Source organism: Capra hircus (assembly GCF_001704415.2).
Source record: "Capra hircus breed San Clemente chromosome X unlocalized genomic scaffold, ASM170441v1, whole genome shotgun sequence".
Lineage (NCBI taxonomy): Eukaryota > Metazoa > Chordata > Mammalia > Artiodactyla > Bovidae > Capra > Capra hircus.
In genome coordinates this window covers 50,437,388-50,464,262 of record NW_017189516.1, presented here as the reverse complement: position 1 = coordinate 50,464,262, position 26,875 = coordinate 50,437,388, and the positions used below count along the sequence as shown (strand labels likewise).

At 40.0% G+C, this 26,875-nt stretch overlaps 1 protein-coding gene across 1 annotated transcript in view; it reads left to right on the top strand.

The window, feature by feature from the left end:
• Positions 1-26,875, top strand: part of MAP3K15 (mitogen-activated protein kinase kinase kinase 15) — a 105,931-nt gene that overhangs the window by 9,395 nt on the left and 69,661 nt on the right. The window contains 2 exon segments of the mRNA XM_018043632.1: positions 21,564-21,703; positions 24,089-24,112. Of these exon segments, the coding sequence (XP_017899121.1) occupies positions 21,564-21,703; positions 24,089-24,112 (164 nt within the window).

Genomic DNA, 26,875 nt, shown 5'->3' with positions numbered 1-26,875 from the left:
CCCCATTTACTGATTTAATTGCATTGTCATCTTATTATTGGATTAGAAGAGTTCTTCATGTGTTCCAAATTCAAGTGTTTTGTCAGTTTATTTTCTGAACATTTGGTCTCATACTGTGACTTGCTTTTTCATCTACTTGTGATATTGGATGAGCAGCAAATTTTAGTTTGGGTTAAATGTAATTAAGGATCTTTGCCTGTTAAGGTTGCCTTGTGTGTCCCCTCTAAGAAATCTTTGCCTATTTCCAGGTTGTGGTCTTGGAGCTACTCTTCTTCGTGTTCTTTTAAAAGCTTTATATTTTGAGCTTTTACTTCGGGGGCTGTCATTCATCTCAAATGAAGTTTGACACAGGTGACTTTGGATAGACCCATCCTGATACCTTGATTCAAACATCTGGGAGATGGGCCTTGCCCAGGAGGAGTACTTCAGGCACTTTGAGTCTAGTTGGCAGGACCATGGCTGCCTCCCTTTCATCTCTCCATCCAGCAACATATATGAAAGGCAAGTTGTCCTTTAGGCAAATTGCCTTTCTGACTTCTGGAGTAAAAACTGACAAAACAGATCCATGATGAAACTTTGCCAACATATGTTCCATCATCGTGTTCCACTGGGCCCGGCAGTGTGAGTGGCAGAGGGCAAAGAACATTGGCTTTACGGATCAAGTTTTCATTTCTGTCGTGTCATTTATAGACTGTGTGATCTTGGATAATTTACTTAACGTCTCTGAGCCCCATTAAAAAACAAATTGTATGTAGAGATTCAAGCAGAGTGCCCTGAACTTAGTAAGTGTTCAATGAATGTCAGTCCTGCATGTCTTTGCCTTCTTGCTCCCAGCGATAAACACATCAGAACCTCAGTATGGAAGGAAATCTGTATATTGAAATAATGAAGACTGGAGACTCAAATCCTTTGGACAGTAATCACATTGTAGGGTCATGTTACACTCCTGCAGTTGGTAAAAAATAAATTTTTTCCCTTAAGTTTTGAGGTTGGAAATTCCACTGTAACTCTGTTCCTTGTCCTGTGCTCCAGAATGAAGGTGAGGAGAAGGCACAAAGCCCTGCTTAGTGAAGAGCTCTTGATTGTTTCTTTCAGTTGAGGTATAGCATCTATACAGAAAAGGGCACAATCCTGTGTACTGTTCTATGAGTTTTCACTAACTGTATGGTAACTGGGGTAACCCAGTACCTGGATCAAAAAAGTGAATGCCAACAGCAGCTCAGGGTATGACCACTTCTGTTTTCCTGCCTGGCCAGGAATAATAACTGTTTCTATAGGTTTGTTTATTCATATAAATGAAATTATTATAATACTAGGTTTTTGGTGGCTGTCTTCTTTCACTTACTGCCTTTTCCAGATTCATCCATGTTATGGCATGTCAGCCCTTCATCGTCTTTTTATTACTGTACTGTGGATATACCACATTGCGTTTTCCCATTTTTCAGTTAATGGATGTTGGGGCTGTTTCCAGTTTGGGCTATTGTGAATAATGCTGCAAGTTATTGTGTGGACGTATCTTTGAATTTCTCTTGGGTTTATATCTAGCAATGGGATTTCTGGGTCATATGGTTAACTCTGATATTCTTTTAAAAAGTTTTTTTATTGTGATAAATAAACACATCATAAAGTTGACCATCTTAATCATTTCTCAGTGTACCATTTAATAGCATTAAGTACATTCATATTGTTGTGTAACCAATCTCCAGCACTTTTTCACCTTACAAAACTGAAACACTGGACCCTAATGGGTCCATGTTTAATAACCATGATTTAATAAATCATGATTCCCCAATCCACCCATTCCCCAGTTACTAGTAACCACCATTCTAGTTTCTGTCTCTGAATTTGATACTCTCAATGCCTTACGTGAGTGGAATTGTACAGGGTTTTGTGTGTGGGAGCTGGCTTTTTTCATTTAACATAGTGTCCTCAAGGTTCACACATGTTATAGCATGTATCAGAATTTCCTTCATTTTTAAGGCTTAGTAATATTCTGCTGTATGGATAAACCACATTTTGTTTATCTATCCATCCATTGATGGGTACTTGGATTGCATCCATTAACCTTTTGAGGAACACCTTTCCAAAAATCTTTTCCAAAGCAGTTGCACCATTTTACAGTCCCATCAGAGACATACAAGCATTCCAATTTCACTACATCCTTACTTGTTACTTTGTCTGTCTTTTTAAAATGACAGCCATCCTAGTAGCTTGAAGTGTTACATCATTTTGATTTCGCTCTCCATTTCTCTGATGACTGAGGATGTCAGATGTCTTTTCATGTGTTTATTGGCCATTTGTGTAGCTTCTTTGGGCTTCCCTGGTGGCTCAGTGGTAAAAGGACCAGCCTGCCAATGCAGGAGACATGGGTTTGGTTCCTGGGTCAGGAAGATTCCCTGGAGAAAGAAATGGCAGCACACTCCAGTTTCCTTGCCTGAAAGTGTTAGTCAGTCAGTTGTGTCCAACTCTGTACAATCACATGGACTGTAGCCCACCACTTTTCTGTCCATGGAATTCTCCAGGCAAGAATACTGGAGTGGGGTTGCAAAGAGTTCACCACGACCTGGCGACTCAACAACAGTATCTTTGTGGAAATGTCTGTTCAGGTCCTTTGTCCTTTTCTTCACTTGAGTTATCTGTCATCTTGCTATTGAGCTGTAAAAATGCTTTATTTAATCTGGAGACAAATCCCTTGTCAGATATATGATTTGCAGATATTTTCTCCCATTCTGTGGTTTATCTTTGAACTTTCTTGAAGCTCTTCTTTAACACCATGAGTTCTTAATTTCAGAGACCAACTTATGTATCCCATCTATTATCCCATCTATGCTGTTTCCTCTAAGTTTTTTTAGTGTCTTATTTATCCTTCCAAGAGTTTCTTTATGTTAGCTGTCAGCAAATTGCAACCTGCAAGCAAGCTGCCTTTATTTTGTAAGTACAGTTTTAGGAACACATCCATCCATCTGTAGCCACTTTGGGGCTGCAATGGTGGAGACTGTGTGGTCCACAAAGTCAAAAATATTTATTATCTGACCCATTACAGAAGTTTGAGCACTTCTGCTGTGTCAACATAAGCACATATGACTATGCATTCTTATTCTCCCTTTCTTACTCAAAAGGTACTGGACCAAACACACTGGTCTACACCTTGCTTTTTTAAATTAACAACTTAGCCTGAATACCTTTCCAAATCAGAATGTGGGAATCTTCCTTATTATTTTTTATAGCTGAATAGTGCTTCATTGGGTGGATGTATTGTTTATCAGTACCTTTTTAAAGGGACACTTGAATGTAGAGTTTTTTGCTACTAAGCCGCAATAAACTGTGGAAAATTCTGAAAGAGATGGGAATACCAGACCACCTCACCTGCCTCTTGAGAAACCTATATGCAGGTCAGGAAGCAACAGTTAGAACTGGACATGGAACAACAGACTGGCTCCAAATAGGAAAAGGAGTACATCAAGGCTGTATATTGTCACCCTGCTTATTTAACTTATGTGCAGAGTACATCATGACAAACGCCGGAAGAAGCACAAGCTGGAATCAAGATTGCCAGGAAAAATATCACTAACCTCAGATATGCAGATGACACCACCCTTATGGCAGAAAGTGAAGAGGAACTAAAAAGCCTCTTGATGAAAGTGAAAGAGGAGAGTGAAAAAGTTGGCTTAAAGCTCAACATTCAGAAAATGAAGATCATGGCATCCGGTCCCATCACTTCATGGCAAATAGATGGGGAAACAGTGGAAACAGTGTCAGACTTTATTTTGGGGGGGCTCCAAAATCACTGCAGATGGTGATTGCAGCCATGAAATTAAAAGATGCTTACTTCTTGGAAGGAAAGTTATGACCAACCTAGATAGCGTATTCAAAAGCAGAGACATTACTTTGCCAGCAAAGGTCCGTCTAGGCAAGGCTATGGTTTTTCCAGTGGTCATGTATGGATGTCAGAGTTGGACGGTGAAGAAAGCTGAGTGCTGAAGAATTGATGCTTTTGAACTGTGGTGTTGGAGAAGACTCTTGAGAGTCCCTTGGACTGCAAGGAGATACAACCAGTCCATTCTAAAGGAGATCAGTCCTGGGTGTTCTTTGAAAGGAATGATGCTGAAGCTGAAACTCCAGTACTTTGGCCACCTCTTGAGAAGAGTTGACTCATTGGAAGAGACTCTGATGCTGGGAGGGATTGGGGACAGGAGGAGAAGGGGACGACAGAGGATGAGATGTCTGGATGGCATCACCGACTTGATGGACATGAGTTTGAGTGAACTCCGGGAGCTGGTGATGGACAGGGAGGCCTGGTGTGCTGTGATTCATGGGGTCACAAAGAGTCAGACACGACTGAGCAACTGAACTGAAGCTGCAATGAATAACTTCACACATGGGCCGTTTAATACATGTATGGGCATATTTGTGATTGGGTAGCTAAAAGGTATTTGTGAATTAAAAAATAAATGCACCTATAATTTTGGTAAATAGTGTCAGATTCCCATCTGTGAGTTCTGCCAGTGTCTTTCTTTATAGCCTCACTAACAAAACAGGTTGCCAGTGTTTTAGACTCCTGTTAGCCTGATGGTTAAGAGATAAATCGATTAGTTTTTTGTTTTTTGATTTATTTTTAGGTGGAGGACAATTGGTACAATATTATGTTGGTCTCTGCTGTACATCAACGTGAATTAGCCATAGGTGTACATATGTCCCCTCCCTCTTGGACCTCCCTCCCACTTCCCACCCCTCTAGGTAGTCACAGAGCACTGGGTTTGAGCTCCCTGTGTTACACAGCAAATTCCCAACCATGGGGGGAAGCCTCCACAATTAAGAGGAATTACGACCTGCAGGCCTGCAGAAAGGAGACCCCAAACACAGTAAATTAAACAAAATGAAAAGACAGAGAAACATGCAGTAAGACCAAACAGGTGAAGAGGAAATAAGCTGCTACTTTCGCTTCCTTGGGTTAATTAGTTTTAGTCTGTATTTCTCCTATCCTGAGTGAAGTTGAGCATATTTCCTCTTTTTCTGAGAGCTGCCTCTTCATAACTCTCCCCACTTTTTCTTATTGGTTTATGGGCCTTTGGGAGAGGGTCTTAATTTCTAGGAGATCTTTATTCGGGCCTCAACCCTTTGTCTTTTGTCTCTTGTTTAGATTGTATCATTTCTATTGATCCATCTCTTAAGTTCACTGAACCTCTGTCACCTCCATTCTTCTTGTGAGCCAATCTAGTGAGTTTTTTCTTTTGTTTATTAAAATTTTCATTCCTAAAATTTCCATTCAGTTCTTTAGTTGTTGAGACTTTTTTCCCATTCTTTTCTGGAGTGTCTGCCCTCACTTCTTGGAGAATTTCTATAATAACTTCTTAAAGTCATTGTGAAATCATTCTGATGTCTGGTGATACCATCTTGTCACTGGAATCTGTTGATGGTCTTTTCCCGTGAGTCGAAACTTTCCTGCATCTTTGAATGCCAAGCAACAGGTTTCCCTCTGGAGCATTTTGAATATTATGTTAGGAGATTCTGGCCCTTCTTTATATCCTATGGAGTCTGTTGATATTTTTGCTTTAGCAGACAGTTGGCCTAGCTGGTTTAAGCTGCCAAGTTCCATTTCAGTTGTGGTGTCAGATAGGGTTTCCAGGCCTTGTTAGTCCTGTTCAGCATTGCACTCTCTGGTTTACTGAGGCTCCCCTTTTCAGTCCTGTGGCCGGTTACTCCACTCAGCCTCACACTTCCTACAGCTGGGCCCATGTCTGGGGCCAGGATTTCAGAAGGAGAAAAAACCAATGAAGAGTCACAACCAGCACCTCCCTTGGGACCACAATTCCTTCAATTAGAGCACAAGATTGCCCTCTCTCAGTTCCCGACATCAGAAGGCCCCTTTTGCCACTGACCTGCTATCACCGCTGCAGGATTGCAGGGGGCCTGGGGCTACAGGGGGACAAAGGAAACAGTAGAGAATTTCCCTCACTCTCTGAGCATTAGGAGCCTCCTTTCCTGCCTTTTTTTTTTTTTTTTTTTTAAGATGGTGTCTCCTGGTGCTTTTTGTGTCTGCATTTAGCACCCAGTTCTGAATTCATGCTGCCTTTAGGCCAGGCTGGGGAAAACCAGGGGAACTTGCTGTTGACTTGGTGGCACTCAGAAACCTGGTTGTCATCTCCAGTCTGCTTGCTTCCACTTACTCGTCACACTCCTGAAATAGCTATTCCATCCACTCTGTCTAGTTTTTGTAGCTACATTTGTGGAGAGACAGAGTGGAATGTATTTATTCCATCTTACTTGGAGCCAGAACTCAGACTTGTACCATTAAATTTTGAGATGATTTTTTTCATGCAGCAGTGGTAACCAGAATATGATAAAATATGTCTGCATCCAATAAGTAAAAATAGCCTCAGTGCCAGCTGCATTTTATCAGACCAGTTCTGTCCATACCTGATACTCTGTGTGACTAAAGGTTGCAGTAGGGGGGTGCAAAAGAAGTAGAATAAATGAAACGAAATGATTTACATGATAAACGTTCTTGATTGGCCTTCAATGTATCACTCCAAATACATTAGTTATGAGCTGGAAGCAAAGTCCATCTGGATGTTTAGAATGACTGTTGGATTGTCAGTTGGATCTCACAAGGCCAAAGTTTCAAGACTTATTGGATGGGTTCATTAAAAAAAAAAATGTGTTCTCTGTCCTGAGAATAAAAATCTCGCATCCAAAATACTTGTTCTTGCTAAATAATTTTTGTAAAGCTTCTGGCTAGTAAGGCATGCTTGATGAGAATCATAAGCTCTGCGTATTTCTTTTCAGAGAACCACCTAAGAAAAAGGAAATTGGTCCATGGAAAACAGGAAATTAGAAGGGATTAAAAGAAAGAAAATGGCCCCATATCTAGCAGTGAGTCACCATCACCACCATGAAATGAACTCAGTTGCCCCCCACAGAATGTGGTGGTGGACACCACTTGGGAAGCTTAGAACGCAGAATGGGGGAACAAATCAGTAAAAGTCCTGGCACCTAGCGATGACCTTGAAGGAGCAGTTGATTTTGTTAAAAACAAAGAGGGTATTATGGTCAAAGTTAATGTAGAAGTCAAGGGTCCTCTTGTGTTGACTGGTGGTCATTTTAAGGAGATGATTAGAGAACAAATTAAGGAAATTTCTGCAATTTTGCCACGCTAACAGAAAAGCTCAGCAGTACCCTCTTGGCAGTTTGCAGGGTGCGATAGCAGCTCATCTCTAAAACTGCCCACATCTTGAAGGTAATGTGTGACACAGACCTTTTAGACGACGAGGTCACTAGCTGCTGGTCAGAAAAGGTTTTAAGAAATAGGTTGCCCAAAAATCTGCCAAAGAAAGTCATGTCAAAGCAGATTCCTTTATAAAAGAGTTGAAGAAAGCTGCTAAAAATGACAGTATGAGGTAGTGTTTTCAAAGGGAACCCAAAGTCAAAACTGTGAAGTGTGAGATCACAGGATATTGTTACCATCTGAAGTGATGAATGCACCCTAGCTTGCAGTATAAAGCTGCACATTTTTTTTGCCTTGTTAGTTGGAAGAACAACATATGTGTGGCTTAATTCATGCTGCTGCTGCTGCTAAGTTGCTTCAGTCGTGTCCAACTCTGTGCGACCCCATAGACGGCGGCCCATCAGGCTCCCCTGTCCCTGGGATTCTCCAGGCAAGAACACTGGAGTGGGTTGCCATTTCCTTCTCCAATGCATTAAAGTGAAAAGTGAAAGTGAAGTCACTCAGCTGTGTCCAACTTTTCAGGACCCCATGGACTACAGCCTTCCAGGCTCCTCCGTCCATGGGATTTTCCAGGCAAGAGTACTTGAGTGGGTTGCCATTGCCTTCTCCGTAATTCATGCTACACTTGATATTATAAATATTTCACTGCAAGTGATCTGAATTTCAGCCCAGTGACTCCATTCACCTCTGTGAGTAAGCATACTTTGCTTATATATGGCATCTTTCTTTGGAAAAAACTGGTAAATGGACATATCTCAATCATACCTATAAAATATAAAAAACTGGTAAATGGACATATCTCAATCATACCTATAAAATATAAAAATGACTTATTTTTTGGTCATTCTTACCAAAAAAGATACTAGAACGCGAAATACAGGGGACCAGATATAAGTTATGGACATCCCCCCTCTTTCCCACCCCACAATCCCAGTTGAAACTTGATACTCCAAGCAACTAGTACCCATCCCACGTGGCACTTGATTAGGATTTGTTGACTTCCTGACCCTGAACTGATAGGCTGTCTCCTCCTTAGGAGATGGGAAAATTGGATTTAAATGACACTTTGCAACATTCTTTCCATTGACCTGCCCTCAGATATGTTGGTATTGAGCAGCAGTGGATAAAATTAGGTCTAAATTCCGGTTGGGATTAGTGAAGGTGCCTCCTGTCCAGTGAATATGGGCTCTGTTGTTTTTTAGGTAGTTTTTAGATGACCAGTGTTGCCATAAATCCGATCAGATTTTTTTTAATGTCTTTGGCAGAAATATTAATTCTGAAATCTCATTGTTTTCATTTTGGCACAGCCAACCTTAACTTGAATATTCATCATATCCTATTTTCTGCTGGGAGATAAGCTTATAGATTACCTAGAATGTATTTAAAGCCTGGCATGAGCCAGTACAATCTTACTATATGGTAAATCATTTGCCATCTTATTGTTGTACTGACTAATACTTTGCTTTGAAAATCAGATACTTTTAAACCACCATAGAAAATTTATAGTTTTACTTATTCCTTTTAAGGCATTTCACTGAAATAATATTCAAAAGTTTTTAGTTAACTAAAATCCTCTACATCATTCATTTTCTTATTTCATGTAAACATGTAATGAGGTCATTAAAATGGATTCTTAAATTGTTGCAAGGGCACTTTGCTTTTAAATTCAGATACTTTCCTGCTAAGAGTAGATTTTAATGGATCCTTGGCTGTTTGAAATCCCTGATGGGGTATCACTTCTTAAAGTTTATTAAGCCAAGATGGGGCGGGGGTGGGGGGGGGAGAGAGAGAGTGTGTGTGTGTGTGTTCCATGATCAAAGAGGAAGATTTATTCTGTATAGGCTTTTCCTCTGAGATTGAAAATCTGAATTTGACCTCTTTTTTTCTGTGATCTGTTTGCTTTTTGTTGTTATTCAGTCACTAAGTCATGTCTGACGCTTTGCAACCCCATGGACTACAGTACATTAGGCTTCCCTGTCCTTCACTATCTCCTGGAATTTACTCAGATTCATGTCCATTGAGTCGGTGATGCTATCTAAACTGTTTGCCTAAGATTGATAAGCTGTTTTGCCCCTTCTTCCCAGTGACTCAGTTTCAGAAAGTGAGTCTAGGAAGTTGTAAGCCTCATCTGGGCCCTGGGGAGCATAAGATTTGGCTTGTTTCGAGCCCTGAGTGCTGTGCCCTTGCTGTGTGACCTTGGGTGATTCTGTTACTCTCTCTGCCTCATTTTCCCACCTACAAAGTAGAGTCAGTTACCAAGCCTGCCTCATGGGCTAGTTCTGAAATTCAACACAGATGTCTATGACAGTGTTTTGTAAATAGCAAAGCAAGAGACCACTGTGATGATTAAAGCTTTTAGGTAATTTATAGTCTCTTGGAAATGGCAACCCACTCTAGTATTCTTGCCTGGAAAAATCCCATGGATGGAGGAGCCTAGCAGGCTACAGCCCATGGGATCACAAAGAGTTGGACATAACTGAGCAACTAACATACTTTAGGGGAAAAGCCTCAATTCTGCATATATAATAAAGAATTCCAATTTGATGTTTTATCCTATTGTCATTTATAAATCTGCTAACTTAGTGTCTTAAAAGTTCTAAAAATAAACTGGTCAAATATTGTGGTAGAACTTTTCCAAGTAAACTAACTCAATTGGGCCAACTGAAAAATGTCAGGCAAATGTCACCTTTGGGTTTCAGGTGTTTTTCCAATTGAACATGAGTTACTTGGAATTTTTTTTGTCAGTGGCAGTATCATTCTGTCCTTTTCTTAAAAAAATTTTTTATTCAAGTATAGTTGATTTACAATGTTGTGTTAGGTTCAGTTGTACAGCAAAGTGATTCAATTATCCATTCTTTTTCTGATTTCTTTCTCATATGTCATCAGAGAATATTGAGTAGAGTTCCCTGTGCTATACAGTAGTCTTTGTTGGATATCTGTCATATATAGTGGTGTGTGTATGTTAATCCCAAGCTTCTGATTTATCTCTGTCACCAAAGTTTCCCCTTTGGTAACTATGATTATTTTCAATATCTGTAAGTCTCTCTCTGTTTTGTAAATAAATTCACTTGTATCATTTTTTAAAAATTAGATTCCACAAATGAGTAATAACATATGATATTTGTCTTTGTCTGACTTCACTTAGTATGGTCATCTCTAGATCCATCTGTGTTGCTGCAAATGACATTACTTTGTTCTTTTTTATGGTCAGGTAATATTCTGTTATAATATGTACCACATCGTCTTTATCCATTAGTCTGTCAATGGACATTTAGATTGCTTTCATGGCTTGACTATTGTAAATAACGCTGCAGTAAACATTAGTGTACATGTATCTTTTTGAATTATGGTTTTCTCTGGATATATACCCAGGAGTGGGATTGTTGGGTCATATATGGTAGTTCTATTTTTAGTATTTTAAGAAACTTCCATACTGTTCTCCATAGTAGCTGTACCAGTTTACATCCCCACCAACAGTGGGGGTGTAAGAGGGTTCCATTTTCTCCACATCCTCTCCAGCATTTAGTGTTTGTAGATTTTTTTAATGATGGCCTTTCTGACCAGTGAGAAATGATATCTCATTGTAGTTTCAATTTGCATTTCTCTGATTAGTGATGTTGAGCATCTTTTCATGTGCTTTTTGGCCATCTGTATGTCTTCTTTGGAGAAATGTCTATTTAGATCTTCTGTCCATTATTTTTGATTGGGTTTATGTTTTTGACATAGAACTACACGAGCTATTTGTGTATTTTGGAGATTAATCACTTGTTGGTCACTTTGCTTGCAAATATTTTCTCTCATTCTGTGGTTGTCTTTTTGTCGTGTTTATTATTTCCTTTGCTGTGCAGGAGCTTTTAAGTTTAATTAAGCCTCATTTGTTTATTTTTGTTTTTATTTTCATTACTCTGGGAAGCGGGTCAAAAAAATTGCTGCAATTTATGTCAAAGTGTGTTCTGCCTGTTTTCCTCTAAGAGTTTTATAGTGTCTGGCCTTACATTTAGGTCTTTGATCCATTTTTAGTTTATTTTCGTGTATGATGTTAGAGAATGTTCTAATTTCATTCTTTCACATGTAGCTGTCCAATTTCCCCAGCACCATTTATTGAAGAGACTATCTTTTCTGCATTGTATTTCTTGCCTCTTTGGCATAGTTTAATTGACCATAGGTGCTTGGGTTTATTTCTGGGTTTTCTATCCCATTCTGTTGATCTATATTTGTGTTTTTGTGCCAGTACCATACTGTTTTGATGATTGTAGCTTTGTAGTATAGTCTGAAGTCAGGGAGTCATCTCCACTCTGTTTTTGTTTCTGAGGATTACTTTCGCTATTTGGGGTCTTTTGTATTTCCATACAGATTAGAAAACTTTTTTGTTCTAGCTTTGTGGAAAATGCCATTGGTAATTTGAAAGGGATTGCACTGAATCTGTACATTACCTCAGACAGTATAGTCATTTTGACAATATTGATTCTTCCAATCAAAGAACATAGTATATCTTTACATCTGTTTGTGTCATCTTTGGTTTCTTTCATCAGCATCTTTAGAGTTTTTAGAGTACAGGTCTTTTGTCTCCTTTGGTAGGTTTATTCCTAGATATTTTATTCTTTTTGATGTGATGGTAAATGGGATTGTTGTCTTAATTTCTCTTTCTGATCTTTTGTGGTTGGTGTCTGGAAATACAAGAGATTTCTGTGTATTGATTTTGTATTGTGCAAACTTACTGAATTCATTGATGAGCTCTAGTTGTTTTCTGGTACCATCTTGAGGACTTTCTATGTGTAGTATCGTGGCATCTGCAAACAGTGACAGTTTTGCTTCCCCCCACCGATTTGGATTCCTTTTATTTCTTCTCTGATTGCCATGACTAGGACTTCCAAAACTGTGTTAAAGAAAAGTGGCAACAATGAACATCTTTGTCTTGTTCCTGATCTTAGAGGGAATGTTTTCAGTTTTTTGCCATTGAGAATGATGTTAGCAGTGGGTTTGCCATATGTGACCTTTATTATGTTGAGGTAAGTTCCCTCTATACCCACTTTCTGGAGAGTTTTTGTCATAAATGGGTATTAAATTTTGTCAAAATCTTTTTATGTATCTAAAGAAGTGATCTTATGGTTTTTATTCTTCAGTTTGTTAATATGTGGTGTATCACACTGATTGATTTGTGCATATTGAAGAATCCTTGCAGATAAATCCTTTATCTCAGATAATTCCCTGAGATAAAGCTCCCTTGGTCATGTTGATCCTTTTAGCGTATTGTTGGATTTGATTTGCTAGTATTTTGTTGAGGATTTTTGTGTCTGTGTTCGTCAGTGGTATAGGCCTATAATTTTCTTTTCTTGTGTTATCTTTGTCTGGATTTTGGTATCAGGGTGATGGTGACCTCATAGAATGAGTTTGGGAGTTTTCCCATCTGCAATTTTTTTGGATGAGTTTGAGGATAGTGTTAACTTTTCTCTAAATGTTTGATGGAATTTGCGTGTGAAGCCATGTGATCCTGGACTTTTGTTTGTTGGCAAGTTTTTTAATCACTATTTCAATATCAGTGCTTGTGATTGGTCTGTTAATATTTTCCATTTCTTTCTTGTTCAGTCTTAGAATATTGTATAAGAATCTGTGCATTTCTTCTAGATTTGTCATTTTGTTGACATGTAGTTGTTTGTAGTAGTCTCTTATGATCCTTTGTATTTCTGTGGTGTCAGTTGTAACTTCTTTTTCATTTCTTTTTTAATTATTTTATTCTTAATATTTCTATATTTGGCTGCATCAAGTCTTAGTTGCAGTGCATGGGCTCTCTAGTTGTGGTATACAGGCTCCAGAGCATGTGGGCTCAGTCATTCTGGTGTGTGGGCTTAGTCACTCTGCAGCCTGTGAGATCTTAGTTCCCTGACCAAGGACTGACCCTGTGTCCCCTGCAGTGCAAGGTGGATTCCTAATCACTGGAACACCAAGGAAGTCCCTTCATTTCTAACTTTAGTGATTTGAGCCCTCCCTCTTTTTTTCTTGATCAATCTGGCTAAAGTTTTACCAATTTCATCTTCTTAAAGAGCCGGCTCTTAATGTCATTCATCTTTTCTGTTGTTTTCTGTATCTGTTTTTCATTTATCTCTGTTCTGATCTTTATTATTTCTGTCCTTCTACTTTATTTGGGGTTTGTTTGTTCTTTAGGTGCTTTAGGTGTTGCTTTAGGTATAAGGTTAGGTTGTTTATTTGAGATTTTCTGGTTTCCTAATATAAGATTATATTGCTATAAAAGAGACACAGATGTGAAGAATAGACTTTTGGACTCTGTGGGAGAAGGCCAGGGTGGGATGATTTGAGAGAATAGCTTTGAAACATGTATATTACCGTATGTAAAGGAGGTGACCAGTGGGAGTTTGATGCATGAAGCAGGGCACTCAAAGCTGCTGCCCTGAACCCAGCAGGATGGGATGGGGAGGGAGGTGGGAGGGAGGTTCAGGATGGGGGGACACATGTGTACCCATGGCTGATTCATGTTGATGTATGGCAAAACCCACCACAATGTGTAAAGTAATTACCCTCCAATTAAAATAAATTAAAAAAAAAAACTTCCCTCTTAGAACTGCTTTTGTTGCATCCCAAAGGTTTTGGACCGTTGTGTTTTTGTCGTCATTTGTCTCTACTTTTTGAATTCCTCTTTGATTTCTTCAGTGATCCATTGGTTGTTTAGTAGCATATTGTTTAGCCTCCACGTGTTGTGGTTTATTTTTTAAATTTTTTTTTACAGTTTTTTTTCCTGTAATTGATTTCTAATTTCGTGGCATTGTGGTCAGAAAAGATGCTTGATATGATTTCAGTTTTCTTAAATTTATGGAAGCTTGGTTTGTGGCCCAATATGTGATCTATCCTGCAAAATGTTCTGTGTGCACTTGAGAAGAAAGTGTATTCTGTTGCTTTCAGATGAAATGTTCTGCAAATATCAAGTCCATCTAGCCTAACGTGTTACGTAAGGGCCGTGTTTCCTTATTGATATTCTGTCTGGATGATCTCTCTATTGATGAAAGTGGGGTGCTAAAGTCCACCACTGTTATTTTGTTACTGTTGATTTTATATATTGAAGTGTTCATATATTGGGTGCATGAAGTGAAGTCGCTCAGTCATGTCTGACTCTTAGCGACCCCATGGACTGTAGCCTACCAGGCTCCTCCATCCATGGGATTTTCCAGGCAAGAGTACTGGAGTGGGTTGCCATTGCCGCCTTCATATATATTTACAATTGTTATATCTTCATTTTTGATTGATCCCTTAATCATTATGCAGTGTTTTTGTCTCTTATAACATTCTTTATTTTTTTTTAATTTTTAACTTGAGCCATTCTAATAGGCTTATCACCTCTTTTAAAGATTTTTTATTTATTTTATTTTTGGTGGTGCTGGGTCCTCACTGCAGTGCACATGGCTCTTTGTTGCTGTGCATGGGCTTTCTCCAGTTGCAGCTAGTGGCAGCTACTCTCAGTTGTGGCACATGGCCTCAGTTGCCCCATGACATGTGGAATCTTAGTTCCTAGACCAGGAATCAAACCCAAGTCCCCTGTGTTGGCAGGAGGATGCTTAGCCACTGGACCACCAGGCAAGTCCAGCATTCCTTATTTTAAAGTCTATTTTGTCTGATATGAGTATTGCTACTTGAGCTTTCTTTTGATTTTGATTTGCATGGAATACCTTTTTTGATCCCCTCATTTTCAGTCTGTATATCCCTAGATCTGAAGTGGGTCTCTTATAGACAGCATATATACAAGTCTTGTTTGGTTTTTTTCTTTTTATCCATTTAGCCAGTCTTTGACTTTTGGTTGGAGCATTTAGTCCATTTACATTTAAGGTAATTATCACTATGAATGTTCTTATTGCCATTTTGTTAATTGTTTTGGATTTGTTTTTGAAGGTCTTTTTTCTTCCTTACCTCTTCTGTTCCCTTGTGATGCGATGTCTGTCTTGAATGTTGTTTGGGTTGCTTTTCCTTCTGTGTGTATCTATTGCAGATTTTTGGTGTGTGCTTCCCATGAGGTTTTGATAGATAGTCTATATATATACAAGATTGTTTTAAGTTGCTGGTCTTTTAATTTCCAGTGCATTCTGAGGTCCTGCATTTGTACTCTCTCTTCTCATGATTGCTGGTTTTGATGTCATATTAGTGTGTGAATGATTTTCTGCCTTTACTTTATCTTTGCATTTATTGGTGAGATTTCCCTCGTAATTTTCTTGATTCTCACTGTGGCCTTTTCCTTTCCACCTAGAGAAGCTCTTTTAGGTTTTATTGTAAAGCTAGTTTGGTGGTGCTGAATTCTCTTAGCTTTTGCTTGTCTGTAAAATTTTTGATATTTCCATTGAATCTGAATGAGAGCCTTGCTGGGTATTCTTGGTTATAGATTTTTCCCTTTCATTACTTTAAATAAATCATGTCACTCTCTTCTGGCCTACAGATTTTCTGCTGAAAAATCAGCTGATAACCTCTTGGGAATTCCCTTGCATGTTATTTGTTGCTTTTAATATTTTTTCTTTGTCTTTAATTTTTGTCAGTTCGATTAATATGTATCTTGCTGTGTTCCTCCTTGGGTTTATCTTGTATGGGACTCTCAACACTTGTTGGACTTGAGTGTTTCCTTTTTCATGTTCCTTTTCATTTTTGGCTATAATCTCCTTAAATATTTTCTCAGGCCCTTTCTCTATGTTTTCCCTTTCTGGGATTCCTATGATGTAATGTTAGTCCAGTTAATATTGTCCCAAAGGTCTCTGAGACTGTCCTCATTTTTTTCCATTATTTTTTCTTTGTTCTGTTCTGTGGCAGTGATTTCCACCATTCTGTCTTTTAGCTCACTTATTTGTTCTTCTGCCTCAGTTATTTTGCTGTTGATTCCTTCTAGTGTGTTTTTCATTCCAGTTATTGCGTTGTTCATCTCTGTTCTTGAAATCTTCTAGCTCTTTATTAAACATCTCTTGTTAACTTCTCAGTCTGTACCTGCATTCTTTTCTGAGGTCTTGGATCATCTTTAGTATCATTAATCTAAATTCTTTTTCAGATAGGTTGCCTATCTCCACTTCATTTAGTTGTTCCTGTGGGTTTTTATCTTGTTCCTTCACCTGGAATACATTTCTCTGCCACCACGTTTTGTCTGACTTTGTGTTTGTGGTCTCCTTTCTTCAGGCTGGAGGATTGTAGCTCTCTTGCTTCTGGTGTCTGCCCTCTGGTGGGTGAGGTCAATCCTGAGACTTGTGCATCCTTCCTGATAGGAGGGCCTGGTGCCTTCCCACTGGTGGGCGGAGCTGGGTCTTGTTCCTCTGGTGGGCAGGGCCATGTCAAGTTGTGTGTTTAGAGGTGGCTCACAATTGCACTCATCTCACACGCTAGTAAAGTAATGCTCAAAATTCTCCAAGCCAGGCTTCAGCAATACGTGAACTGTGAACTTCCAGATGTTCAAGCTGGTTTTAGAAAAGGCAGAGGAACCAGAGATCAAATTGCCAACATCCGCTGGATCATGGAAAAAGCAAGAGAGTTCCAGAAAAACATCCATTTCTGCTTTATTGACTATGCCAAACCCTTTGACTGTGTGGATCACAATAAACTGTGGAAAATTCTGAAAGAGATGGGAATACCAGACCACCTGACTGGCCTCTTGAGAAATCTGTGTGCAGGTCAGGAAGCAACAGTTAGAACTGGACATGGAACAACAGACTGGTTCCAAATAGGAAAAGGAGTACGTCAAGGCTGTATATTGTCCCCCTGCTTATTTAACTTCTATGCAGAGTACATCATGAGAAACGCTGGACTGGAAGAAACACAAGCTGGAATCAAGATTGCCGGGAGAAATATCAATAACCTCAGGTATGCAGATGACACCACCCTTATGGCAGAAAGTGAAGAGAACTAGAAAGCCTCTTGGTGAAAGTGAAAGTGGAGAGTGAAAAAGTTGGCTTAAAGCTCAACATTCAGAAAACGAAGATCATGGCATCTGGTCCCATCACTTCATGGCAAATAGATGGGGAAACAGTGGAAACAGTGTCAGACTTTATTTTTGGGGGCTCCAAAATCCCTGCAGATGGTGACTGCAGCCATGAAATTAAAAGATGCTTACTCCTTGGAAGAAAAGTTATGACAGAGACATTATTTTGCCAACTAAGGTCCATCTAGTCAAGGCTATCGTTTTTCCTGTGGTCATGTATGGATGTGAGAGTTGGACTGTGAAGAAAACTGAGTGCCGAAGAACTGATGCTTTTGAACTGTGGTGTTGGAGAAGACTCTTGAGAGTCCCTTGGACTGCAAGGAGATCCAACCAGTCCATTCTGAAGGAGATCAGCCCTGGGATTTCTTTGGAAGGAATGATGCTAAAGCTGAAACTCCAGTACTTTGGCCACCTCATGCGAAGAGTTGACTCATTGGAAAAGACCCTGATGCTGGGAGGGATTGGAGGCAGGAGGAGAAGGGGATGACAGAGGATGAGATGGCTGCATGGCATCCCTGACTCGATGGACGTGAGTCTGAATGAGCTCCAGGAGTTGGTGATGGACAGGGAGGCCTGGCGTGCTGCAATTCATGGGGTCGCAAAGAGTCGGACACGACTGAGCGACTGAACTGAACTGAACAGAACTGAGCTCAGTATGGCTTTAGGCTCCCTGTCTGCTGTTGGGCCCGGAGGGTTAGGAGGGCTGTGTTCTATCCTGCTGGTTGTTTGCCCTGAGGCATTCCAGCACCGGAACTTGTAGGCTATTGGGTAGGCCCCATCTTGTTGCCAAAGTGCGGACCTCCAGGAGAGCTCACACTGGTCAGTGTTCTCTGGGGCCTCTGCCATCAGTGTCCTTGCCCCTGCCCTCACCACCCCCAGTCTCCTCAGAAGACCCTCTAAGACTTGCAGGTCGGTCCTATGCAGTTACTGCTTTTCCCTGGGTCCCAATATGTAGAAAACCTTGTGTGTGCCCTCCAAAAGTGAAGTCTGTTTCCCCCGTCCTGTGGAGTGCCTGCACTCAAGCCCTGCTGGCCTTCAGAGTCATGTGCTCTGGAGGTTCCTCCTTCCAGTGCCAGAACCCCAGGTTGGGGAGCTGATGTGGGACTTGGGACTCTCAAACGAACAGGAGAAACTCTGCAATATGATTTCTTTCAAGTTTGTGGGTCTCTCATCTGGTGGGAATGGGATTTGATTGTAGTGAAAGTGGCCTTCCTACCATCTCATTGTAGCTGCTTCTTTGTCTTTGAATGTTAAAAAAAAAAAAGTTTTTTGGTAGGTTCCAGTCTTATTTGTTGCTGCTTGTTCAGCAATTAGTGATTTTGGTATTTTCACGAGAGGAGGTGAGTTCAACTGCTGCTACTCCGTCTTCTTTTCTGGAGTCAAGGGGCTGCCTTTGGTTTGGGTGCTTGCTGCCTCTCACCCCAGTGTTTTCTGGTCATAATCCCCTTTATACAGGGTGCACAGGTACGGAAGCCCTTGCTTACTTCTGGGATCGGGAAATGCTTAGAGTGTTGTTGCAAAGGATGACACGAAACTGTCTTGTTCATTTTCCATCAAGCATGTCTTTGTTTCTACCCTTTTTCCCTTAGTAGTTCACTATGTAAAAGCTTTGCTGAGCCATGCCTCTTGAAAAGGATTTCCTTTCTGCAATAGCATGACAAAGTCTCATGCTGTCCTGCCGTCCTGGAATGTGTCCCGTGTCCTGTGTTCCCCTCCTGAGTCACCCAGTAGCCATTGTGCTTCATTCTGCCCTGTTTTAAGGAGGCACTGAGAAAAGTCTCCATTTCAACCCTTGGTGGAGCCCCAGACAAGCTCCTTAGTGGAGATGGTGAGGCCACTGTGCAGGTCTTAGCACAGAACATTGACAGGGCATGTTCCTCTCAAGTTTAAGTTTAATCAAGATTCAAGTTTAATCTGCTTAGCAACAAGCCGCTCTACCAAGTTGCAGCTTTCCTATGAAAATGGCCTGCATGATTTGGAGCTGATGTCCTTCATTCACCTCTGCTCTGCCCCTTCCCACTCTCGTTTGCTTCCTTTCCTTTAATTGCAGAACTTCCCATGGTCCTAGAATTAGCATCTGTGTTGCCACTTCTTAATAACATCACTGGGAAACACATTCTTTATCATTTGAATAGGTAATAGAGTCCAGGGGAAAATCATATAGGCAAAATGTCTAGTTAATTCCACTGCAGTGTGGTTTTTGAGCAGATGTCTGTGGGGGGCAGACATCCATTTGAGATAAATTAACCAGGTTGGGTTGTAAAAGTGTTTCCTTGGCATATGCATTTGTCCTTTCTTGAGCAGGAACCTCTAAAGGGTTAATTTAGATATGATAGTCCCCTGTTTGAGCCATTCATGATATTAAAAAAAATAGACTTTAAAGTGTTTGAGGATGAAATTATATGCTCTGAGGGATTTACTTCAAAATAATATGAAAGGGGTGGTGTGGATGGCAGTTGAGATGAAATTAGGGTGGTTGTATTGATAATTGTTAAGGGTGGTGAGGGGTACAGGGGTTTCATTATGTTATTCTGAACTTTTACATACAGACACACATATATTTTAAATTTTCCATAATAAAACAAAAACACCCTACTGTAGGTTTCCCATTGTCTCAAGCTAATGTCCAGCCCTCTTTAACATGCCCTTCAGACCCTGCTTGACACCTACTAACCTTTCCAAGTTCCTCTTCTCAAAGTGTTCTGGGCCCATAAAATGATTTGTAGTGGCCCCAACATCTATATCCCACCTGACCTCTGACCTTTGCACTTGCTAGCCTCTCTTCCTGTGACACTTTTTCCTTCCCTTTCCATCCCCACATCCTCATCCCAACTTGCCTGCCTCTTCTGCACCTTCAGGTCCCAGACAGCACACATCCTTTCAGCCTTCCCTGATCACCCTCCACCTGAGTGTGGGTTCAGTCCCCCAGGGGTGTCGCTGGTCCCCTCACTTTAGCCTTCTTTACCCTGATTCTAATCACTGCTTCCTTCCCATCACCCCTGTTGTATTAAACATGGTTTTGAGAAGAGGGATTATGCCTTGTTCACACTTCTGTCCCTGGCACCAAACACAATGCCTGGCATTTATATAGCAGGCAACCCATAATTTAGAGAATAAAAGGCCCACCCGAGGCTTACCGATGCTCGATCTCAGATCTCCCAGAGCCAGGGGTACCTGGTGCTGAGGCGGCTTCTCTCTGCCTTTTTGTTTCTTCATGCCCCTGCTCACCTCACCTCTGTTCTGTTTCATTGGGATTTGCAGTGACTTCCTGTGAGTCACAGCAGCACAAGCCTAAGTTTGGACATTATTTCCCCAAGTTTCTGCTGCACAGAGTGGGGAAGTCCAGTCGAACTTGGAGCTCTTGATACTGTCTGGAAAATGACTAGGTTTGAAATGGTGACCAATGCTGCTAGGCAAATTTTACTCTTTAAAAATTTTTTTAATTTATTTTTTAATTAAAGGATAATTGCTTTACAAAATTGTGTTGATTTCTGCCAAATAGTGTACTGATGTGCCATGTTGCTCCTCTGTTTTGATTGAAGTCTCTCTAGTTCACAACTCGAGGGGCATGTGATCTGTGTTGTCTATTATCTAGTTGATGGTAACATGGGAACTGGAAGCATGGTGCAGGAATGGTCATTACAACAGTTGGGAATAGGAAAAGAAACATTGAATAAAATGTCTGTAGACAGGGTGGCTAGTGAGATTGCCATCTAGTTATCATAGATGCTAAAGTGAAAATGTGTAAACTTAAAGCTAGACATATAGCTTGGTTGTTTTACACCAAAATCCAGCAAGTCAAAGAATATATATGGTGTAATACTACTTATATAAAGTTCAAAAACATGCAAAAATTAAACAATATACTGTTTAGGAATTCATAACTATAATAATCTATGCATATGTATATGCAGAGAACTGAAAAGTGCAGCAGTCAGGATAGAGACACTCTCCAGGCAGGAGGGAGAGACGTGATTAGGGGAGGCACATGGAGCTCTGACAGTACAGATAACACTTTGTGTCTTGGGCTGCATGCCGGTTGCATGGTTTTTCATTTCATTACACTTAATACTTTGTATATAAGCTAAATATATTCTTTGAATATGATAAATTTCTTAATAGAAATAACATTTAAAATAAATTCACAAGCAGTTTTTAAGTGATACTATATTTTCAGCACTTTGAATAAGGAAGAGAGTTTCAGTTTTGGGTGTTTATTCCTATTGCTTTTCCTCCACAGTTCATGGTGGTAATTTTAATCAAATCATTCCTTATTTTGGACTAATGGTAGAATACAGATTGCAGCAGCTCACCATTGGTGATCATCAGGAAATAGAAAGTAGATCACCTCTCTCTCTGCTGACCTTGTCTCCTTGTTCATTGTAGATGTTGCTGTGGTGGACATGAGCGATGTCTCCAGACAGCCTTCACTCTTCTACCATCTTGGAGTCCGTGAGAGCTTCGATATGGCCAATAACGTGATCCTGTATCACGACACCGATGCTGACACGGCTCTTTCTTTGAAGGTAAAGAGTATTGTTCACCTTCTCCTAAATACTTCATTTTGAGAAAGCAGTACTGTGAATACTGTGTGCTCAGTTGAAATGAACATGTAGCAGATGAGGTTGGAGGAAAACAATAAAGATTTCCTTGTGCAGTTCCTTCCTCCCCACCCCAAATTCTAGCTCATGCAGATAACTTCCTGACTACTGTGTGAGCATATGTGCTATTGATGTGTGTTTGCAGGCAATTTGAGTGTGTCTGAGCTCATTAGGAAAGTGAAGGCAAAAACTCCTGATGGTTTCCACTGAAGCAAACACAGCCTTTGGAATCCTATATTGGGCAATTTGATCCAAACGTATACATTCTAAAAAATTTCAACTTGGACGGCAATAGGAAAATGTTTAACATTTACCAAAATGGGTAGGAACTTTTAGGATCGCACATGTAATCAATGTTCAATCTGTTATTTTCTCCCCAGTTTAAATCCAAGCAAAACTGAAAACTTGTGTGTTCATGGGTAACTCAGTAATTATTGAGAAGTTTTTTAATGTATTTTTGAAAATTTGATACGAACTTTTTAGAATAGCGGTACTTTTTTCTTAAAAAAAAAAGGTTGCTGTTTGTAAAATTTGAAGGTTGAATGTGAGTTATTACAAAATTTAGCTAATACTAATATGTTTAGATGGTTAAATAGCATTACCAACTCAATGGGCATGAATTTGAGCAAACTTCAGGAGATAGTGGAGGACGAAGGAGCCTGGCGGGCAACAGTCCATGGGATCACGAAAAGTCGGACACAACTTAGCAACTGAACGATAATATTGTTTAACATCTTAACATCAGTCAGGAAATCCTGGTCTATGTTAAGTCATTTCAGGAATAAAAGATTAGTTTGTTTACAGCAGTGTTACTCAACCTTGACTGCACTTCAGAATCATTTGGGGAGTAAATGTCCCAGTACCAAGGCCACACCAAGACCAATTATGTCGCAGTCTCTAGGGGATTTTTTTTACCCCCAAAATGTGCATCCAGGAGTGAGAACCAGTGGTTCAGCCTTAACCTTCACAGACATCATTTCTAAATGTCCAGCTCCCTTAGCATTAAAAATCACTAGTATATAAATGACACAGTTTTGTGATGGCAAATTGGACATTTTTGTGTTTCTTAAGGTTAAATATTAACCAGATATGTGTGGGTTCTGTAATAATTTGGAATTATTCCTAGTAGAAATATTACCTGTCTCAGATGTGTGGCCTGTATGCGTTATATATCACATATGCCTGACACAGGATGTCCTCTGGCACCCTAGCACAGTACTGTATTTTAAGAGTCATCCGTGTGACAGTGGAAGAGGAAACTGTTTTGTTGTTACATTTTACATTGTAAAATAGTTTCCCGAAAGGCTATAAACCAATCTAAGTTACTTTCGGTATTTACATTTCTTTTCTTTACTGATTTTAACTAAAGTAGTTACGCTTAGTAATATTTAGAATTAGAAAATGTGAAAGGGTGGCTAATATTAAGCTGTATTTTGATGAAAAACATGACATGAAATCTGAGTGTATCATATTTTCCCCAATTCAATCCTTTTTTTCCTCTTTTGTGCCTTAGTGAACTCCTCTGGAAAGTCCCATGACCTAGATAAGTTTTAATTTTTAATGATACAGAAAAATACTTCCTAAAATGGAAATGAGTACTCAAAGTGATCTACACTTGTCAGAAAACAGAAATCTCAGAACACACAAAACACATTTTACAGGACAGCTATTTAATTCTGTTTTCTTTTGTCAGCAAATGGCTTGCAGCATATAAATGAAGCACAGCTGAGGGCTGCATAACGGTGATGCTAAGTTAACTGAAACGATTGTCATTGAATTTGAGTGTGAAAATTCCTATTGAGAAAATATGTAAATAAAATGCCTACAGTGCGGTGTCAGGAGTTCTTTCAGCAACACCTCTTCTGTCGGAAGGCTGACTGGGGGCGGGAGGGTGACCTGCAGCCTTCACATTGATGACACGAATGGTTCCAGACCCAAGGACACAGTGGGCCACCCGTGCACTTTGTTGCTGTCCCCGAGGAGGCAAGGTGCAGGGAATTCAGAGCCCTGAACTTAAATCTCAAAAGAGCTGGACAGAAGTATGGCCACTGCTACAGGAAAATCCTTATAACCATATATGTCCCCAGGAGTTCCAAAGCTAACAAATCATGGTAAATTTTCCTTAGAACGTGAATTTTACACATCTTGGAGCTCCATTCTATTTGAAGCTTTTTATGGGGGGCGGGGGGAGGTCTGAAATGAATAACTCTTGCTCTAAAGTGGGTTTCAAATGATGGCATGGGGACAGAGTGCTTTGGGAAATTAACTGTTCTGGAAAAAAGCTACATTGATCCTATCTTTTCTTTGCAGGATATGGTAACTCAGAAAAACACAGTAAGTATTGTATTTTCAGATTTTTAACTTTGTGAATGTGAACATGTAAAATGCTTGCCTTGGTTTATCTCTGGGCTTTCTACCCTGTTTCATTGATCTACATTTCTTTTTGGGTTTGTGCCTGTATCATACAGTCTTGACGTCTGTAGCTTTGTATTATATAATCTGAAGTCAGGGAGCCTGATTCCTTCAGCTAGATTTTTCTTTCTCAAAATTGTTTTGGCTACTTGGGATCTTTTTTGCTTCCATACAAACTGTAAAATTTATTGTTCTAGTTCCGTGAAAAAATACCATTTGTAGTTTAACAGGGATTGCATTGAATCTATAGATTGCTTTGGATAGTAATTTTCACAATATTGGTTCTTCCAATTCAAGAACATGGTGTCTCTCTCCATCTGTTTGTGTTATCTTTGATTTCTTTCATCAGTGTCTTATAGTTCACAGAGTAGAGATCTTTTCCCTTCTTAGGTAGATTTTTTTCTCGGTATTTTCTTCTTTTTATTGTGATACTAAGTGGGATAGTTTCCTTAATCTGTCTTTCTGATTTTTTGTTGTTAGTGTATAGGAATGCAAGAGATTTCTGTATGTTAATTTTGTATTCTGTAACAATACCAAATTCATTGATGAGCTCTAGTAGTTTTCTGGTAGCATCCTTAGGGTTTTCTATATGTAGTATTATGTCATCTGCAAACAGTAACAGTTTTACTTCTTTTCCAATTGAATTCCTTTTATTTCTCTTTCTTTGTGGATTGCTGTGGCTAGGACTGTATCTATTGGTTGTATTTCTCAGGGGGACAGCTGGAACCCCCTCCTCCTCAAGCTGCCAACTGGTTCATCCCCACTCAGCCTCCCAGCTCTGTCTCTGAATAACTTTGGTCAGTCACTCCATCCCAGAACCCAGTCCTCAGTGCCCTCATGGGTAAAATGAAAAGGTTGAACTCAGTCATTTCATTCATAGATAACTTCCAGCACTCATTGTCTGCGTCCCATATTTGTTGTACAAGTGAAAAGACGGGACTTGGATTTAATACACGGAATATCTAGGAAACAGTTATTTCTTAAAGCAAGAATTGCATTAAGGCCAGGTACAAGGAACACAACTCTTTCGCATCTTGACCGTTGGTTGTGTCAGAGCCTAGAAACCTTTTTGTTCTTCAGGAGACTTAGCAACATTCTGTTACCATTCCCCTATATAGTCTCCCTTTTGGTACATTCTCCCTTGTCTATAAACACCTAGGAATTCCTTCACATTCTTGGTAATTCTAATTAGACTGTAGCATCATTCTCCCTAGGTTTTTGTTTGTTTTGCTATTTTGTTTTAGGAACAAACTGATTCTAAAGGATTTGGCAACAACTGTCTCTGCTATGTTTGACATTACTTTAGAATTTGGTGCCCAGTCCTGGTTGTCATGCTTGATGGGGTGTGAAATTTTAGAGCATTCAGGAGAACAAAATAAAGGACCCAAGGTGACTGGAAGGGTTGAAAATAGCACCTAAAAGGAAAAGTTGAAGGGAGACAAATCTCAAGAGGTATGGTTCATGGTCTTTTTCAAAGGTTACCCCTTTTCATGAAGCTGGGAGGCAGTTATTTCTACTCCAGATGGCATGGAACTAGGGCAAATGGAAAAAAGGTTGGGATCAGCAGAATGGACATCTCACAGTAATGGTGATTAAACACTGAAATAGAATGTCAAAGTAAATCAGCTGACTTTTATGAAGAGTTTGTTCACTGGTCCCCTCCATATGGATGAGGGTAATGCTGCCTGAAAGCAGAGGTATGGTTTGTATGACACCAGAGGTTTGGAGAGAGAATCTGATGACGCTGTGGAACTGTGATAACTGGACAGCTTTAAGAGAGAGAGATACAACATAGTCGTGGTTGGTGAATTATAAAGTCCTATGAGTCAGGTACAGATTAAATGCCCCACAGTGAACATGGAGCTGGGTGCTTGAAGTGATTTATGAATGTATGAAAACCAAGATGCTTTGAGATGTCTGTCTTCAGGGAGTATTTCATGTGTTTAGAATTGTGCCTGATGATGTATGGGACTTGGCTTCACATGATAGAGGGATAGTGTATTTAGTAAGGGTTCTCTAGAGAAACAGAACTAATGGGAGATAGAGACATTTATTATGAGGGTGCCTGGGAAAGCCAGTCATGTAATTCAGTTTAAGTCCAAAGGCCTGGGAAGCCAATGAGGGTAGATCAGAGAAGATGATATGAGTGTCCCACACCAAGCAGTTTGGCAGGCAAAAGAGGCCGAATTCCGCCTGCCTCTGCCTTTTGTCCTGGTTAGGCCTCAGCGAATTGGAGGATGCCCACCCACAGCAGGGAGGGCAGTCTACTTGACTGAGTCCACTGACCCAAATGCTAATCACATTCAGAGACACCCTCCCAGACACGTGCAAAAATAATGTTTAATCTGAGCACCATGTGGCTGGTCCAGTTGACAGATAAAATTGGCCATCACAGATAGCTTACATTTGCTCCTGTTTCTGGGAGCAGTTGCTTTGCAGGAATGCAAAGGATGGGAAGCCAATCTGTAGTCTTCAGCCTGGACCAGACCTGCAGCCCTTCTGGGCTCTTCTGGTCTTTGGAAACATAGTATCACCTTTCGTGCTCACCTCTTTTTCAGATGATGCTCATAGTCTTGTCTTCCAGGTTTGTTTTTTAACTCTTTATTTAGGTATAATTAACATACTGTAAAAGTTACCTGTGTGCACAACATCCAGTGGCTTTTAAGAGTTGTGCAGCCATCACCA